General features: G+C 36.3%; 1 protein-coding gene across 15 annotated transcripts in view; it reads right to left on the bottom strand.

Moving 5' to 3' along the window:
* The window catches only part of LOC126741664 (voltage-dependent calcium channel type A subunit alpha-1), a 771,245-nt gene that overhangs the window by 315,952 nt on the left and 435,168 nt on the right, over nucleotides 1-20,125 (bottom strand). For 13 of the 15 annotated variants that reach the window (XM_050448203.1, XM_050448189.1, XM_050448197.1 and 10 more), the window contains 3 exons: nucleotides 8,507-8,722; nucleotides 2,476-2,690; nucleotides 2,191-2,403 (listed from right to left, as the gene is read on the bottom strand). In XM_050448203.1, the coding sequence (XP_050304160.1) occupies nucleotides 2,191-2,403; nucleotides 2,476-2,690; nucleotides 8,507-8,722 (644 nt within the window). The remainder of the gene's footprint in view (nucleotides 1-2,190; nucleotides 2,404-2,475; nucleotides 2,691-8,506; nucleotides 8,723-20,125) is intronic. The other 2 variants (XM_050448194.1, XM_050448202.1) reach the window with 1 other exon arrangement.

The following is a 20,125-nucleotide window of genomic DNA, read 5'->3' as shown; positions in this document are numbered from 1 at the left end:
TTTGTTTTTAGCCTATATAGTTCATAAATCCTATCATTTACTTTTTTTACACATTCACTTAAATCTTCAGTCTTCGGCTTCTTCCTTTTATATTTTTTTCCTTCTTGGGAATAAGATTGTTCTTGTTTTCATATACAACCTTTTGCACCATTCTTAAACTAATTCCAAGCGCTTTAGCTACTTCTTCTTGTACATTCTTAGGCAACCCTTTATTTTTTTTTTCGTTCTCGAAGTAATTAATAACATTAAGTAACATTTTTTTGGCTTGAGGATTTAGAAATCCACAAAAAGGCTTTTTCTTTTCCATAATTTGAAATTTAAATTATCTTGTGACAAATAATGTCATCCGTCAATCGAAACGAGACAGGCTTGTTTGTTATGAAAGTAATTGTTTTAGAACCACTGACATTTATCATTTTATCTTCTTTTGGTACATTAACGCTGCATATATCTGTTTCGTTTATCTGACGCGTTGTAGTTAAAAAACGTTGTTGCGCAAATTGAAATGAAACGTAACTACAAAAGTTTGTCGTTGATAATCCGATACACCCGCACGATAAGAGCGAGTTTGACTATATAGTTGGTTTAATAGTAAATAAAAAATGAGGTTACAAAATTTTAGGGAATAATAATCACAAAGAAAACAATGAAAACGAATTTCTTGGAAATAAAGCTTTTTGCTGTCGTTAGGTTAGCGGTAAACACTTTTTGGAGAGCTGTCAAACAGCGGCTAAGATAACGTTTACGTTTATGTTAAGCGTCAAAACATATGCATTCGAAAATTGTCTATTCTATCATAAACACAGACAGACAATTCACAATAATTCGGATTTGAGAAACAGTGAACCAAATACGTTTAAATAAGGATGGTGATACATTATCCACGTATTTTATAAGGAGGAAGCTATATCGCCTGTTGTAGACGATATACCCAAGCGTCGTTTACAAATCGCCAAAAACTAGGCAATCCGCTATACTCACACGTTAAACGTCAGCGTTGTCAGCTTCATAACATATTACATTAGTTATTTAATATATTTTTTGTTGGCAACACTAAAAATGTTTAGAGTGAGCAACATCAAAGGGACACAACCACTATAAAAATGGCGGCCACCAGGCAGTGGCGATTTTTGAGTATCGTGGCCATATGCATTAGCTGTCCAGGTATATTTATAAAGTTCGTGTCAACAACTAAATGAATATTTTTCACTTTTATACGATTTATAACCTAAAATCGATATGTAAACATGAACTGTTGTACTGGCAAATTGAAACGTCAACTTAGGTCTTAATTATTTAGCGAGAGATGTCGCTCAATGTATTTCTTATGGGTCCACTTCAGTGGACAAATCGGTTTGACAACAAATATAAATTGTGGGGTGTAATTAGGCTATAGGAAAAATCATGTCCACTAGAGTGAACGCTGCGTCTGAAAGGGTTAATATAAAACTAGATTTTTAAAAGTTAACTTTTCGTTCATAGTCTGTATGTATTCAAAATGTCAACGTAGTCAACAGTCTTAATTTAAGACTTTGGTCTCAACTTAAGGTAATTGAATAATCCAAACATAAAATATTTCAGTTATTTAGAGATATCAGATTACACACTGCTCTATAGTTTTTGATTTCTTATGTTGACCTAATTTTATAAATTGATTTCAGAAAGCTACATTTATATATGTGGGTTGGAACTTATTAACTATTAAAAGGGTTGCTAGGAGTAGGTATTAATAATATTTCTTTATGGAAAACGAAGCTATTCAATCTTGTCCAGCGGCTAACTTATTCGGATATTTTTGTACATGATTCACAATTTCATAAGAAGATCAAGATAGAGGCAGATATTAGTAAATCTATCAAAGGAAATTTCTGAGATATAATTGACAGTATGGCTTGAGTAAATACTAGGAAAGAAGTTTGCTTTCTATTGATATTTATTCTATGCAACATATTTTTACATATTGTATTCTTATAAAAATACATATAATAGATTTTTTAAAATGTATAGGGTCAATTTTATAATAATTATTAGTATATTTTAGTCTATTTTATAAACAACAACTGAGAAAATATGTTTTGTAGACTCGTACTTGATTTCTAAGCAAATAATATCCAATAAATGTGTACTTACTATACTCTAATGCTTAGTCGGAAAAGTATTTGTCTAATATTAGTATATAAAAAGTCTTACCTGAAAGACAGTTAACAAGGCAATGGGGAAAGTATTAAAGTTGGCAGGAGGAGTTCCGCCATCAAAGTTAAACTGTCCGCCAAAAAGTTGCATTCCCAGCAAAGCAAATATCAGAATGAACAAGAACAGAAGGAACAACAGTGAAATGATGGAGCGCATCGAATTGAGCAACGAAATGACGAGATTTCGTAACGAAGACCAATATTTTGTCACCTGTAATAAAAAAAATAGGAGTTACACAGTAGCGACGTATTTCTAGATAATTAATAATAATTGAATATATACCTTAAATATTCTTAGCAATCGTAAAGCTCTTAATACAGAGAGGCCGAAAGAGCCCCCTTTCACCGCACTCCATATAACTTCGAAGATCGACCCTGAGATTACTACGCAGTCGAATCGATTAAATGCTGATTCAAAATATATTCTTGGTCCAAGTGCATACATTTTTATGAACATTTCTGACATGAATAACCCCAAAAATACGTATTCTGCATAGTCTGTAAATAAATTAAAGAATAATATATGTTAATGACATGTAAAACATAATTTTCTGTAATATCCTGAATCTGACTGCAGTCCTGTGGAAAATAATAGATTAGAAATTGTATTTTAGTATGCCTGCTAGTATATGTACAATTATGACATTTTATAAAAAGATTGTCAAAATAATCGTGATCCAACTTTTAATAATTTAAATTAGCTCTTTTAGTAAAAGAAGCCTCACATTGGATAGAGAGAAAAAAAGACGCAAAGAAATTCTAGTTTCTCAGGATTTACTAAAATATCGATATCCACCAAGATGAGGCAAAGGGCTAACAGCACTTTAATCACATGGCTCATACATCACCTCTATCACATACCTACTTCATATTAGAGATAACATAAAGATATAAAATTTTTAAATAAACTTTCACCTAATGATCATTTAGAGCTTGAGAAATACTTTGCACCTTGCAGACATGATCTGGGTGGCGTGCAGACGAGCAGTCACGTAAACCACAGCGCACGGTGAGCACTGCTCGAGTATTTGCCTGCAAACAACACTGCTGCATAGTGGACATTATTGTGAATTTACAAGCCACTGCACTAAATATAACACGAATTCAACTTTAACATTTCATATAGGATCCATGCTTACTTTTACGGAGACTCCAGAGAATAGTATAAAAATCTCGAGTATTCTGCTTTACGTCCGTAAAAGAGTGCTGCTGACGTTTACGTGGACCAAGTACCAACCCTTCTTCACTATTCGTGGGTACTGCATGTACTAGAGTACAAGTAAATTTAATCACTTTGATATTGCACAAACTGACTCTCGTCAACAATCGCTTCAACACTCCCCAACCAAGGTAGCGGTCGGAACAGGGTTGAAACAGAGGGTGCTAAGAATACCCGGAGAGGAGCGTGCTACCACAAAGAGCGATAAATGCACATTACTTTATATAACGTGAGAACTATCGGACCAGGAGATAATGGTATGATAGAAAGAACTGGAGACAATAAAGTAGGACATTATTAGCCTCAGCGAAATGAAATGAAAAGGAGAAGACTAAATTTTCCTTAAATACACACATTTATATTATTTTAGAGGAGAAGAAGACATCTTAAATGGTGGAATAAGATTCATTATACACAGAAAACACACCCAGAATATAATCAAAATTAATAGCATAACCCGAGGACTATCTTTCTTGTTTATAAATTAAATAAAAGTTACAGCCTCATAATAATAGAGGCATACGATTCAAGTACTACCCAGCCGGACGACATTTTTTTACGCTAACGTACTACATAGTACACATAAGTGATTTTAATCGAAAGAATTGTTTAATTGAAAGAAAGAATGGATTCCCCCACAGATCAACGATAAATATTAAGATACCAGACATCTATTATGACTGACAAAAAAAAAACAAAGCCAAAATACGAAAGACCTCCTAAATAAAATTGATTGATCAAATCGGTGAATATCTTTAATTTAAGACATAAAAGAAAACCAACACAAACAAGATACCAAAAATAATAGAGGAAAACTAGAGTCTGAAAGTTATGAGACGAAATATAAAAAAAGGCAACAAAATTATGTACAGGATAAAAAACAAAGAAGAAAGCATTACGACAGATAGAATTAATATCCTTAAGGTTGTTGAGTCCCTTTATCGCGAAATGTATAGCAGGGACGATCAAAGCGAAGACCAACCAAATATCCAAGATCATAAACCAGGGATCAAAGGAAATGCCAGAAATATCAATATTTGAAGTAAATCCCTCGGCGACGATGGAGTACTGATTGAAGCAATGCTAGGCAGGAATAAGATCATCCAGACTATAGCCAAACTTTTCACCGAGTGTATTTACCATGAAATAACCTCACCGCATTAGAACAATGCAGTAATTCTTTTATTGCATAAGAAGAAAGACATAACAGATCTGGCAAACTATTGCCCTATCATTATACTGTCACACATATATAAGTTCTTCATAAAAATTATTATTTAGAGACTGGAGGCTAGGCTTAATTTCTATTAGCCCAGAGAATAAGCAAAATTCAGATCGGGGAAGGGCACCAACAGCCACTACTAGTGGTAAAAAAAAATCAACAAATGTTAACAGTATTGACTGAGTGTCGAATAGAATGTCAATACATCAACTTAATTAAATACATCTACCACAGGTGTTTGGATAATCTAACGCCGCAGCTAGCGTAAGATTATCCAAACACCAAACAAATAAATTCTTTATGCAGCGAGGATTTCGGCAAGGAGACATTATCTTTCCAAAGTTACTCACCATTCTTTTGGAACATACTTGTAAGAGGGCAGACCTATTCGAACACTATATTAACGCAAATGGAGAGAAACTCAGTTTTTTAAGATTTGCAAATGACATCGTCCTCACAGCCGATTGTATAAATGATGCAATAGCAATGTTGGAAAAGCGCCACCATGCTTTCTTCGAGGTCAGCCGGAAAATCAATATGACAGAGACATAAATAATGACCAATCTGGTGCTAAACCGTAATGTTCTTGTTGCTGGAAAAGATATTGAGTAGATTTTATTATGTTAATATTTAGGACATGAAATTAGACTAGACATAACCAAACTTTTAAGCTCGCCCATCGCATAGGATTATCCTGGGCAGTCTTTGGTAAACTAAATGAAAGATTTAATATTGACACATTAACAACGAACGAAACAGTGACACTTAGAAGAAAGGTTGTAGACAAGATCCGCCTAACTCAGAGGGCTATGGACCGCCAGATGTTTGGTGTCTCTTTTAGAGACCGGAACACAAATGAAGAAATATGTCATAGATTAGGGACAATTGACGCCATAGAGAGAATTGCTACATAAAAATGGAATTCGGCAGGATACGTTGCCAGATTGTCTGACAACAGATAGACAAGACGTATCGAGTGATGGCCCAAGGCAAGAAGCTCTCCGCAGTAGAGGCCTCTTACCATATGGACTGACGACCTAAAGCGTATTACTAATAATTGGTCGCAGTACGCACAAAATAGTGTCAGATGCAAAGGACTTAGGAAGACCCTTTCCAAAAATATAAAATTATGGGTTAAAGATGAACATCATAACGATGACACTGCGGTGACCTCTGGGTTGGAAGACAGGCAACCTGCGGATCTCTACATATCTCAGGAGCTGTCATACTTAGTTTACGAGCTACAGTGAGAAGATATGAGGTAACAGGATAGCAATCGTCGACCGCAAATATCAGGATTAACTTTTGGGCAAGAAGCAGCACAGACTTGTTCAGGATGTACTGGCCGAGATTCTGAATTTATTATCAGTAACGTCAAGTGGAAGCCCTATTCATTTTCAAGGAGGGTCGTTCTTTGCAGATGACTCCCGATGAAAAGTGAAGAAGAACTGGATTTTTCTGTGAACGCCGCTTGTTTAAAACTATAAAAAGCTAGGCTTTAAGGTATTCTTCCAACTCGGGAAGGAAAGCTTTACGCCCCAAAAAACCTCATGATGAGAAGATTAATAAGGATGGCATAGATAAGCCTGCACCACAATATTGTAGCCTCGGCTGCAACTTGCTGCGTAATAGGGTCCTTTGAATTGACCTTATACAAAATCCTTCGACCAACAAACAGATAATAAAACCAATCCAAAACCAAGAACTTGCATTCTTGTTAAAGAAAATTTAAATATACATAGGTGCCCTTTCTTTTGTTGTAGGAACCTGGTTAAATCGACATACCTTTTATATCTTTGTTCAAACCCACCAACATAGGCTATTAAATTAGTAAGATACTGCAGAACCGAGCTAGTCCTGGAATATGACGCGAACCTACATCATCATACTTTAAAATCACATATTATAGATGAGCCCATTAAGATGACTATATGAAGGAACTGAAAGATACTATTATAAAGTACTACGAAAATAGCTATCGAGAAATTACAAAAAACTCATCCAGGCCAGTAAAATAGAGGCTTTAAAAATATAAGGCAAATAAACAAAATGTAATAAGACAAAAAATTGCAAAGCAAGCTCTTTTTTTACAAGATACACTGACACAAAAGGGCAAAGCCTATGGCAGTCGAGTATCACGAGTAGCGCCAGTGCTACGAAGATATCTGTGCATATTTTTCCTTGGTTTAATGTTCAAGAAAAATGAGCTTTTGAAGTTGATTTCATAGACTTGCCCTTCTCCATAAAAAGAAATCCCGATATAGCGAACTTCTAAGCGTTCTGTAGATTTACTCGATTTTCATGAGTGACATCTGTCGATCGAGTAGATTTTGCATATATAGCTCTGAGTGGAACAACATGGGCCAGTTCGGAAAAGCATTGACTGCGATGGTATCGATAAAACAGAGTCAGATCCATCACTTTCTTTTTATACGCCTAACTATTCAAGCCTCTAGTCATTTCTGGATCTTCTATAGAGTGTAAGGCCCTCTTCTGGATGGAATCAAGCAGTTTCAATGTGTGTTTGGGTGCAGAGCTCCATATGTGAAAGCATGCTTAAGAGATAGACGCATCGGAGCCATGTGAAGCGTTAAAAGCTGCTGCGGTAAATACAACTTTTTTGTTTTAAAGAGGATCTAAAGTTTTTTAAAAACGGTTTAACTATTTCCGCTACATGATGATGCCAAGACATATTGCTTTCAACCTCTACACCCAACAAGTGACCTGACAAAGACAGAGGCTAAATAAGCATAATAAGCAGAGTCAGCCTTCTTCGTAAATACAGCAGTCTGAATATTAGCTGCGATGAACTTAATCACATTGTAGTCATTCCACTTCAAAATGATGGATTAAGGTTGTTACCTGGCGTCGCCTATGGCATTGGGTATCGGATGAAGTCATCTGGTTGGGCGATTTAAAGGAAAACATATGACAAAATACTATGATGATACTATGATAAATAAAGTACTATGATGAATTAGGCAGTCTCTCATAGTGCGCTAGACTTTAGAAGACTTTCTTTAAAGAACAAAAATGCACTGAGTACGTTCTTACAAGAAGGGATATTCTGAGGTTCATTTCCCTTTAAGCATCTTAATGGACCAAATCTTGGCAAAGAGACGATTTAGGCATGAGCCTATCGTAGTACAATTTAATAAATAAGCTAATTTGCAACAATCTCTGAGGCAAAACTCTTTACAACAAGTAGCCTGATTTTGGCCTAATTGGTCTTGAGAAACTGCTATATTGATGAATTACTGATGGTACGACCAATGTATCTAAACTGCAGGAACAATGAAAAAAAGACAATGCTAGATAGCCTTAGATAGCCTATTGACTTCTGCAATTAACAAGTGTCGGTTTTGAATTATCACCTAAATTAAGTACTAGGACATTTACTAAATACTGCTTAAAATAATCGTTTCAATTTTTACAAAGGACTGCAGTCAGAAACTGGCTAATTATTTACTTCTTACAACTAACTACAATCACGTTCGGCATTAATATCTCAAACCGGATGATAAGTAATGGTAGATGTGGCTGACAAATCAGCAGTGACGAAAGATATTTTAAATCATGACAAATTAAATTAAAAAAAAAAAACAAAAAAATAACTGATTAAGAAAAGAAGAATAGGTACAAATATAACTAAGCTTACTTTAACAGAGTAGTAACTTTGCTCGATTTCTCAGTTTTCACTCAGACTTGTTAGATATCAATGATTGGTGAATAATATCGCCCTCCTATTTATTAATATATAGTTGCCAATCGATTTAACACATGTTAGATCCATGTGACATTAATGCCGAACACAACTCTTATTACAAAATAATCTACTTCTTCCTACATCTCGTTGTTACTTGTCATACTCACATAAAAAATCATCAAGCCATTTAGGTTGTCCATGATACTCGACGGCTACGCAAAAGGTATTAAAAAAAACTAACATAATTACAGTCCAATAAAACCACTGCGTTTTAACTGTGTGTCGTATACTAAAACGAAATCGTTTTTCTGCTCTCCAGAATCTGGCACAAGCTCCGTGGCCCTTTGCCCTGGACTTCATGTAGCCGGAGCGGCCAAAGCCTGCTAACAAAACTTTTACTTCAACATTGGATATTATTCAACAATTGTATGTGATAGAGAAATAGTTAGAAAAATCATTATTGATATTGTTAAGTTAATAAATGTTTTAAAGATATAAAAATTCTCTTTTTTTATTAAAAGTCCAAATTAAGAGTATTTAGTAGCATAATAAATGTCATTATTAATCGTTATTTTTGAGGTTGTGTAGGTCACACAAGTTGATAAACAAAATTCCTTTAAAATAAAAATTCAAATTATAAATAAAATATAGAACTATGTTCATAAAACACAACGAAGATTACTAATGAGCAACCTGTAGGGGACGACGTACTCAGTGTTCTTCTGAATATGTTTCGCAATCTGGCTCCAGTACATCCAGCGTAACAACCTCATTGTGGGCAGACCACTGAAGGGCAAAGAAGTAGCAGTTTATGCCTTCTTAGATAAAGAAGATTCAATAATCCTTAGCAAATATAGTCTATGAACCAGCAAAGGGATAAACTAACTTAGCTGTGATCTCATTAAGGTAATACTTGCAAAATGAGATGATGCAATAGGTGAGCGTGCTTCAACACATGATGATGTTCTTAAGACCTTAGTAAAAGGAATTCATCAATCAGTTAACAGTTGCAAAACAGCCATCAATCCAACCCCATTTTACCCAATACAAATTCTCTAGCTATAAGACCCAGTTTAGTTAACTCAGAAAGCTTGTAAAAAAGACACTCAGGGACTCCAAAAGACAGTGCTGGAAGCGGTTCTGTGATGACGTTAAAAACACACCCTCCGCAGCACGACTGTGCAAAGTACTGTCCAAGGAACCTGGAACTAAAGTAGGGTCGTTGTCACTTCCAGATTGCGGCTTTACTACCAATGAGTAAGAGTCACTGAAGGTCATGCTGCGCACTCACTTCCCAGACTCTAACTCATCTCGCGATCCTTCTAGCTGTTCTCGAGCTCCGATTCGCTTAGAGTTCGAGACTGCTAGAAGAATAATTACCTACGAGAGGATGAAATGGGCAATCAAGACATTCCCCCCTTCAAATCTCCGGGCATAAATGGATTATATACATGCCTTTTGCAAAACGGGTAAGAAGTACTAACCCCACACATAGTCAGACTATTCAAGACGTCCCTTGCTCAGGGCTGCGTCCCAAAGTTATGGCGTCAAGTGAAAGTCGTCTTCATTCCGAAACCCGGAAAAAGAGATTTTAAAGATATATATACATACCGACCTATCAGCCTTACCAGCTTCATGCTGAAGGCGATGGAGAGGCTGATTGATCGGTACCTTAAGAAAAGCATCCTGGTCAACAAACCACTGCATGTGCACCAATACGCCTATCAGGCGGTAAATCCACGGACCTTGCCCTACACCACTTCGTGAGGAAGGTGGAGGGTGCTCTGGGTAGTAGCAAGGCCTGTCTGGGTGCGTTTTTAGACATTAAAGGGGCGTCCGACAACACCTTTTTCGCATTAATCTGCCAAGCACTCGAGAGCCGCGGCTCACAACCCTGTTTGGTTAGCTGGATAGAGGCCATGCTCTCGAAATATCATGTATCTGCCCAGCTCAACAACGAGATTGTCGAAACGTTGGCGGCTAGGGGCTGCCCGCAGGGAGGAGTATTGTCTCCTACCTTGTGGTGCTTTGTGGTCGACATCCTGATAAATCTTTTAAACAATGCTGGCCTTTACACACAGACCTACGCTGATGATCTAGTGATCCTTTGACCAAAAAAGCAGAGCTCCTACTATTCACAAGGAGACGTAACTTTGGCACGCCCCCTGTTATATCTCCAGGTGGCGTGCAGCTGCATTACTCCAGGACAGTTCGATTTCTGAGAATCAAGTTAGATCCCAAACCTTCCTGGTACGATCATGCAGACACCAGAATGAAGAACGCCACCTGCGCGCTATGGGCCTGCAGGCGGGCTTTCGGCAATACCTGGGGTCTGTCTTTTCTCACATACGGGGCTATCGTTTGGTGGCCATGTACGGATAAAGCGAACTGGACAGAGTCCAACGTCTTGCATGTCTCAGCATGACGGGTTCTATGCGTACGGCGCCAACTAGAGCGCCGTAAGACTCTGCTGAGCCTTCCGCCTCTGGACCTCGTTGTGCAATTCGAGGCAATGAGGACTGCGTACCGGCTATACGTCCTCGGCGAACTACATGCTGGCGAGATCAGTCACACAAAAATTGGTCACGGGCCATACAGGAATGCCCTCTCCTTCTAATGAGCAGTGACTGCATGGCTCCAGTCACTGTGGACTGCGAGGGATTCGTGACGCACATTGCAGGTAGAGATGAGTGGCTTTCCAACATTGCTAAATAGGGGGACCATCTGGTACACAAATGGCTCCAGAATGAATAACAGAGCTGGATCAGGGCTTTGTGCAGGGATCTCACATACCAGTCGGGCATACTCGCTGGAGAAGCACGCCACTGTCTTCCAGGCCGAAGTATACGCTGTATTAAAATACGGACAGAAAATCCTAAATTGCGGACACCGCAATACAGTCATATCAATATGCTCGGACAGCAGAGCTGCCATTAAGGCTATCACGGCCGCAAAGGTAAGCTCCAAGCTTGTACTAGAGTGCATAAAAGTCCTGAAAAAAACTGCTGCAGGTTGGCTGCAGGGTCCAGCTCATCTGGATACCTGGTCACGCAGGTCATGCAGGTAATGAGAAAGCGGACTCTCTTGCCAGACTGGGATCCGCGAATGTGCCGATGAGCCGGAACACATAGTTGGTATCGCCAAATGCGTTGCGGTCGCGTCAATGAAGGGTCTGCTGGACAAGTCGACCCACCGAAGATGGACTGAGTCCCCTGGTATGAGACAGGCCAAAGCGCACATAGGTGGGCCCTCTGCCTGTATCACCAAAAATCTACTACGCCTAAAAAGACGCGAAATTCGGCTAGTGACAGGTCTTTTAACCGGTCACTGGCACTTAAGAAGCCATCTCTATACTATCGGTATTGCGGACAACCCGGAATGTCGATGGTGCTGTGAGGAGGATGAAACCGTCGGGGAGTGCCCAGCACTCACGCGCACCAGGTTCAAATACATGGAGAACACTTTCGGTGTATCGAGTGACTTTAAGTCCTTTAGACTAGAGAGCCTTATCGGTTTCTCTAAGGCCGTTGGGCTCTGATAACCTTCGGTGGGGCATGACGGGTCCATCAGGATATATGCACCACTGCCTTGGCAGCCCACTGTTTCGACAATTTAACTCATTCAATTCAAGCTTTTTGAGTTGTTGGACAAGGAATTTGTACAAGCTTGTTACTTTTCTGATATGATGACCTCATATGATAAGCAAATCGTCAACATACACAAGACAGTTAGTATACAGGATCGATCGGAATACGAAATGTATACGGAAGATGGTGATGCTGACAAAAACTAATATTCGTTTTCATACTAACTACTCTAAAACCGACTTAGGAATGGAAGCTGACATATAAGGTTAAAAATTATGGATGAGACCATCACATCAACTTTGGAAAACACTCAAACAATATTTGAGTCGAAAATATGCGTCAATGAAATTTTTACAAAGTTCTTGACTGAGGTACAACAACATTTAAATATATCCAAGTAGTCAGGTGGCTGTGGCTAAACACAATATCGATCACATGCCCACCAAGGAAAAGTAATAAGCAAATGTCACCGTAGTCAGGTGCCGAGAAACAGACCGATTTCCAGATTCTAACCTAACAATAACATTTATATCGATTCCAATAAAGGAAGTAGGAAGCACCAATATGAAATTAGGTAGAAAATACGTAACAGTTCGTAAGATAACAGGGCCATATGCATAAAACTAACCTGGAAGATAATACCGAGTACAGATTATATGTAGAGATGAATAAGAGGGTGAACGATTTTGTCAGGTTACTAAGTCCGTTTAAATTTTTCCGTATCCCAAGCTTCAGATTAAAAAAAATCATTAAACTCATAAGAAGGAGATTAGATCTCAAATCTAAAAAAGTGCGAGCTAGACATACCATTAAGTCCAGGTGAGAAATTCAATGATCTGGTTAATACTCCTAACCAAAGTACTAAAACTATTTCATGATTTGCAAAGCATTTAAACTTAAATCGTTATTTTCAGCAAACATGCCACAAATTAATACAAAGTATAAAATTTGTCATATGGTACATGAAAACCATTGGATTTAATGCATAAGCAGATGTTAAACTTGGTGTTAAATAGGTGCTAAACATGGCACATTACTAACAGGTAATAGTGTTCCAGATTTACTCAATATAGTAATAGCTGCTAAGCTAACTACTGGTGCTGCTGTTGTAGGGTTTTCAGTATTATAGTAAATTGAGGCAAACGTTACTGAGGTACTGGATGTAGATATGGAAGTTGTTGTGGCCAAAGTTGGTCTTACTGGGTTTCATTGTATCGAGTTACCTACAGAGTCTACAGCTGTTTTTGGGCAGCAAACTCTTGGCACAAAGAGGCTCTTAAAGCATAATGATTGACGAATGTTTCCGAGGTTAAGAAGAAGCTAAGGACACTCACTTAAATCAGTACAATATCTAAAAAGCAAAACCTACAAAAGTTATTTCAATAGCCTTCGTGACTATATTTTTAGTTATAATATAAATACATGTTTTTATTTTTTGCATGAATTCCAAGCTATAAATTAATTCGATTGATAACATCATCCAATCTGTTTAGTTCTTGGTCCCCTTGGCCATTTCTTTCTAATATTACAAATTTCAGGAACGAAAAAGACTTAATGATGCTGCAGTAAAAAGTATTTTGTATATAAACCAAGAACTATTATAAAATTAGACTTGGTAAACCCAGTATACAGAACACCAACCTTGTGACCTACACCTACCTCTCTTAATAAAGGAAAACAGTAGACTCATTGATGTAAAGCACTTTCCTACTGTGACGTAAAATTAGTTAAAAGTAGTAATATATATTTTCTTAAAACATATATTATAAATATTTACAGTCACTTAGTAAAATAATTGAAAATATTTTTTTATTTCCAATTATTCTTAAATATTTTTTTTATAAACGAAGAAATTTTAAAAGATCAATAAATTATGGTTTAAAGTAACAAATTGAAAATTTCAAAGAACTACTTTCTAAGGAAATTTTACTACAGTACGATCCGCTACTGCTACTGTCATCTAAAGAGTATGAAGTAAGGACAGTACTTTAATAGGTTAGATTAGCATCTATAGTATTATATATTAATAATTATACAGGATGGGTAATTGTTGGCAGGTAAGTCTGATAGAGAATATTTATTAACTGACAACCATAACATAACATATCCCAAAACATAGTTTACCCAATTGGCCCACCCTGCATAGCATTTTAGTTGTAGCTCATATATAAGTAAAAGTATGCTAATTGTACCATGAATTACAAGAAAAATGCCTGAAAGAAGTATTATTTAAAGGGTATCATTTAATTTTATTAAATAGTCGTCGTTGATTGGATTACTATATTAAAAAAAAAAAGCCTTTGGACCATAGATTAATTCTTATTTCCCTAAAATCCAGTTATATGTTTGTTTGTACCTAATTCCCATACCAGTTTTATTAGAAATTAATCAAATTATAAAAACGAGCAAGCAGGCTTGGTAAAAAATTTTTTTTACTAAAGTAGTTTTGTAAATTAAGGAGGAAAAGGGACCACTGGCAACAGAATTTACTCGGCTTAGGTAAGGCTGCTACTCAGTATGGTATACTGCGGCCATTAGAGGATTGACTAGATGGCAGGCAACTTACGCCTGGAAGCAACAGACTTTAGATAGACTATGTTTGCCTGTAAAATAACGGAAATCCAGACCTGTGTTCAACTGATGAGAGAAGGGGCGCCAAGGGGCCGAACCTTCGCAATCATTACAGAAGACCAGGCAGAAATAAACGCTTTGGGACAATTTGAGACTAGGTCAAAGACTGTACAAAACTGCTGGGAGGATCCTGCGGATCTAGCCAAAGAGCAAAACAGGCCAGAGATAATCCTAAATGAAAAAATACCTAAAAATAAAAATATGTGTTTAGTAAGCCTACTCCTTGTAATCCATTCAAATAAATTCTCTTAAAAGCAAGGTTTCATGTACAAACGATGGTATTTCTGCATTGATAATTAAAGAAAATCATATAGCGTTAATGAAGCCCTTACCACACATTATAAATTTAGTACTAAAAACAGGCATTTATTCAAATATTTTGAAAAACTCCATAATAACTCCCATACTTAAGTCTGGTGACAGCCAGTGCGTTGAAAACTATTGGCCTATTGCAATAACGAGTACCGTAAAACGGAGATAAATTGATCATTTCGTTTGTAAATTTGCTTGTAACTCTTTTGATAACTGCGTATCGATATTAAAATTAATCATAAATGAATGTGTATGGATGCCGCAAAATAAGGTGTGATCAACTTCATACCAAAAGGGGGATGACTTTGATCAGTACCATATAAGTGTATTCTTCTTGCAATGCCTTAAAATGGATGCATTATGAACAATTTAACCCCTGCTTAAGTTCATCAATCCGTTTAAAAGTTAAGATAATTCTAGGTTTTGGTGTGAAGTTGATCCATTAGGGGGAAATTGATCAGTCATAAAATTCCACTAATTGGTTATTTTTTTAGGTGAAATAAAAAAGAAACATTGCAGTTTTTTAATACTCTATTAAAAACACTTGTTTAAAAATACAAAAACTTATAAAAGACATTCAAAAAGTAAAGAAACAAATCTTCAATTAATAGATAGAAGCAGTAATGCGTATAGTAAGGATTTACATCTCCTTAATATCTACTGCTTTTTTGAATTGATAAATGATTTGACCTTTGACGCATTCAGCGGCAGGTTCTGGCAAAATAGCAATTATATCTGCCAACTCTATGGAAAACTCGTCGCCTTCTTGTGGTTTAAAAACAGTTTTTCTTCCATCGACAGATTTTAGTCCCAGAACTTTTTCCGTTTTCATTAAAATTTTGAACTGTAGCTATGTAATGATAGCTAACACTTTTTCGCATGCCCCCTAACACTTTCACCAATAAAAATGTCCCAATTTTGATCTCACTTTGACTCACTTCCAAATATTCAATTTCTTCGTTTTCCTGCAATTGGATAAATAGATCGTCGGCGGTCATGTCATCGTCGGAATTATCATTTGTTATAGGCTCTTCAACGTCGCTGTCTGAACTGTTGGAATCATTTTAGGCTGTCACACTTTTTCCTGGCTGAACATTTGTTTGAACACAAGTTTTGTTCTCTTCTTATTTCGTCTTGTTGGAGCATTTGAAAATCTCTGTTGTTGTAAGTAATTTACCAACACGTTCTGCGCTTGGTCTTGATTAAAATCTTCTCTAGGCAGCTTGTCTAATACTCGGTTTGGATTTAAAGGGACTATGCCACTTGCTTCAAAAGAAGAAATAAGATTTCGTTTAACCGCATGAGGTATTTTATCTTTGGATAGTTTACTATCCATTGTACCAAGGTTTTTTGCAACAAATGTGGGAAATCCTTTTTGTCAATTGATGAATGTGTCGGATACGTATTTTTCTATTCTAGCAAGACTTCCCTCCAGGCCATTTTAAATGGCCTGAAAAACCCTACGTCCAACGGCTGACATAAATGTGTCGCGTTCTTTGGCAGGCATACAAATCCAATGTTATGTTCTTCACACAGTCTAATAACTTCTTCTGTATATCGCCTATTAGAATTTTTCGCCCTTGCTGTCTTTTGGCATGTGAAAGAAACGCAGACTTAAACCAGTCATTAAAAGTTTCGGCGTCCATCCACCCATGTGACGTTCGGTTGTATCGTGATCTAGCTGCACAGCATCTGCGCCCACATTTTTTCTGCTCGATAAATTACATATGGTGGCAAAATAACTCCTGCTGCAGAACCACACATCATCACTGAGGTTGCAGATTTAGTAAAATTGCACACTCGTTCAGGGTATTTTACTCCACGGGAATATATTAGTTTTTTGCGCCCAGGGTCGTCAAGCAAATTAGTTTCATCATAATTATATACGTTACACGACGGAATACCATTTAAAGTTGGTTTAAGGTTTTCAAAATATTCAGTTAATGTTTGCCTGGAAACATCAGCACGAGCCCTTTTTATATTAGCTGCAAGCCTTTGAGTTATTACACTGTTATGTCTTTTTAACAGCGAAAATACCCAATCGATACCGGTAAATTGTCCTTAAATTTTGCCACTGAACGACCTTGGGTATCTAGCAGGTTTTTTGCCATATGCCTTAAATCTGTTAAATTAAGAGGAAACCCCCATTCGCCACAAATAGCAACACATTTAAGAATTGATTGCTCTTCATTGGAGCTTAAAACGGTTTGCCCGCCGTTACTTTAAACATGACGCCCATGGTATCTATTATTTAAGGTCCCGTAGGGAATCTTGAACCATTTTGCAGCTTTGCGTAAGCTCCACCCTTCATTTATGACCTTTTCTAACGCTTTTTCTATGAACTCTTGACCGTAGTCATTGTACCATCGTGCCCCAACTTTTCTCTTATAAACTCTCGGCATTATGTCAATATTCTAAATCCAAAAATATTATTTTTACTAGTAGTACTATGCCCTTAAAATTATATAAGCTTTACAATCTGCTAATCAATTTCACCCCATTCAGTTGATCAATTTGACATCCAATAAATCTTAAAATTGGACAAAATCCGGCAACGCCGAAAACTTCATTTTGAGGTTATAAAAATACAAGATATTCAGGATACTAAATATATCACGCACATATCCACAATTTGCATGTATTTTTAAATAGCAGTCAAATTTTTGTATTTTTGTCTAAATATTACTTACATGTTTGAGAGCCGCAAACTCCAAAAAAAACGATTAACTGACAAAAAACATGCATTAAAATGCAAAAAAGCAAAAAAGTACATTAAAATTATCTTGGAAAAACATTTAGAAAATAATAAATTATTGTCAGATTCTCAATTTGGTTTTCGAAGTAAAATGAGCACTGAAGATGCAATTCAACAATTAACAGAGCGAATATTGAATGGTTTTAATGAGGGTTATAAGACCTTAGGCATTTTTGTTAATCTCGCAAGAGCCTTTGACACTGTGGCACACCACATTCTCTTGCAAATACTGGGTGACGTGGGTTTAAGAGGTACTGAGTTAGCACTCTTTGAATCATATCTTAGTGATCGAACACAACAAGTGAAAATTAATAATCTCGTTGGAGAGATGGGTACAGTTGAATGTGGTGTGCCACAGGGTACAGTACTGGGACCACTCTTAATTTTGATCTATATAAATAACCTTACAAGAATTTTACCTGAAATAATTTGTCCTATTATTTTTTACGCTGATGATACAGTAATTTTAGTAAAAGCAAGATTATGGTCAGAAGTGCAAAAGCTAGCTAAAAAATATATCACATTAATTAAACTTTGGACGGATCAGCATCTTCTAACTCTTAATAGTAATAAAACTCACTTTATAAATTTCTCGATTTGTAATAGTAATCAACAAGAAGAACCTGTGGAACTAGCAATATATACTTATCCTTGTTTTGCAAATCAGATGGAAAATTGTAAAAGTTTTATCAACTACGCGAATTTATGCCTCGTGAGTTGTTGGAAGTGGTCTATCAGGCTCTGGTTAAATCCCTTCTAAATTATGTTATAAGGATTTCGGGTAGAGCGTGTAGCACAATGTTAACAAACCTGGTTATCACTCAAAAATATATACTAAAAATAATAAATAAAGAATCAAAAAGATACCCAACAGTTAATTTGTTTTTGGAAAGTGGTGCTCTCACTGTAAGAGAACTTTACCTGAAGAGCACCCTTAACTTTATAAAGAATAAAAACATTTATAAGATTCTACCCTTAATATTACAAGATCTGTCACGAGAGAACATGTTTTTTTACTAAGATAGATTTTACAATTTGTCAACGTCATATTTCTGATATGGGGCCAAGAATCTTTAATTTTATACCAGACGCTTTTAGGGCTATAAGAAAAAAACTGTTTAACATACGCATAAACGAATGGATCAGGTGTAACTATGAAAATGTTTTGTTAAAGCTACCTTTTCTAACGTAAGCAAATGTTATAATTACAGGTATATTCGCAAATATTATTAAATTTATTAATAGAATAGAAGAACGAATTAATTTAAATATTACTTTTACAAATTTAATCTAGTTAAGTTAATTTAATTTGGATTTTATAACAAGCTTTCAAATTTATTGTTAAATTATTATTGTATTCTGAAATACTGTATCCCGACAAGTCATTTGTGATATATGGCACAAACACTAACTTTGTAACAATACTATACAATTTTAAGTAATATATTTGAATTTACTTTTGCTGTCTGGCTCCAAGACGGATTTGCTCTTACTAAAATTAAGACCTATCCTCTTCAGTCCACACGTCCAGCCCGATGTACATTTTTCAAAATATATTAGTACGGGCTCACGACGACTTAACGTGATTTGGAGCCCGCCCGGTAGGGTGGGCCGAAAAAACTTTTTTTTTAATTGTAAAAAGCGCTATACCAAAAAGGGTACGTTTTTTTCTAAAAAAAAATAAACAAAAAATTTACGACAAAAAAAAATCCAGCCGGGCCCAGGGGCACTTCAAGAGGCTTTTTTTTAATATTATTTTTTTAAAGGGCGCTACCGAAAAATACAGTTGATTTAACCTCCTTATAACCCAAAAAAAATATTATAAAAAAATAATAATTTTTAGCCGGGCCCATGACCAATTTTCTAAGCTGAGAATATCGGTCCGTCCTTGTATATAATCTGCTTATTATTTTAAGGTCATTGAGCTACACGCAGTCTCTACTGTAGGCCTCTATTTTGATCGGCGAAATGATAAAACGCTTTCTATGGTGAATAACAAAAAAATTATTCAACAAGAAGAACACATTTCAACTATAAAAGAACCTGGTAATATATATTTCGCACATATATCTACAAAAGGAGCTTCTACTGCAGTAAATATTAAAAATGAACTTTTAAAATGTTTAGAGAACTATCAGACGGATATAAGTTTTTTGTCTATAATCGGTTGCGATAGAAGGAATGTAAATACAGGATGGAAGGGAGGCATTATTCGTCTTATGGGAACTCATATCGGAAGACCCCTTCAGTGGAGTATATGTCTTCTCCATACCAATGAATTGCCTTTACGTCATCTTCTTTAAAATTTAGATGGCGAGACCAAGAGACCTTACAGTTTTTCAGGGCTAGTGGGTTTGCTACTAAAAGACTGCCAACAAATGCCATTAAAGAAATTTAAAATTATAGACACAGAGCTTCCAGAACTAACAGCAGATATTCTAAGCACTGACCAACAATATTTGTATAATATTTGTTTCGCTATTAAAAATGGACACTGTCCG

This window comes from Anthonomus grandis, chromosome 10 (assembly GCF_022605725.1).
Source record: "Anthonomus grandis grandis chromosome 10, icAntGran1.3, whole genome shotgun sequence".
NCBI classification, from domain to species: domain Eukaryota; kingdom Metazoa; phylum Arthropoda; class Insecta; order Coleoptera; family Curculionidae; genus Anthonomus; species Anthonomus grandis.
This window is presented reverse-complemented; position numbering and strand designations above follow the sequence as displayed.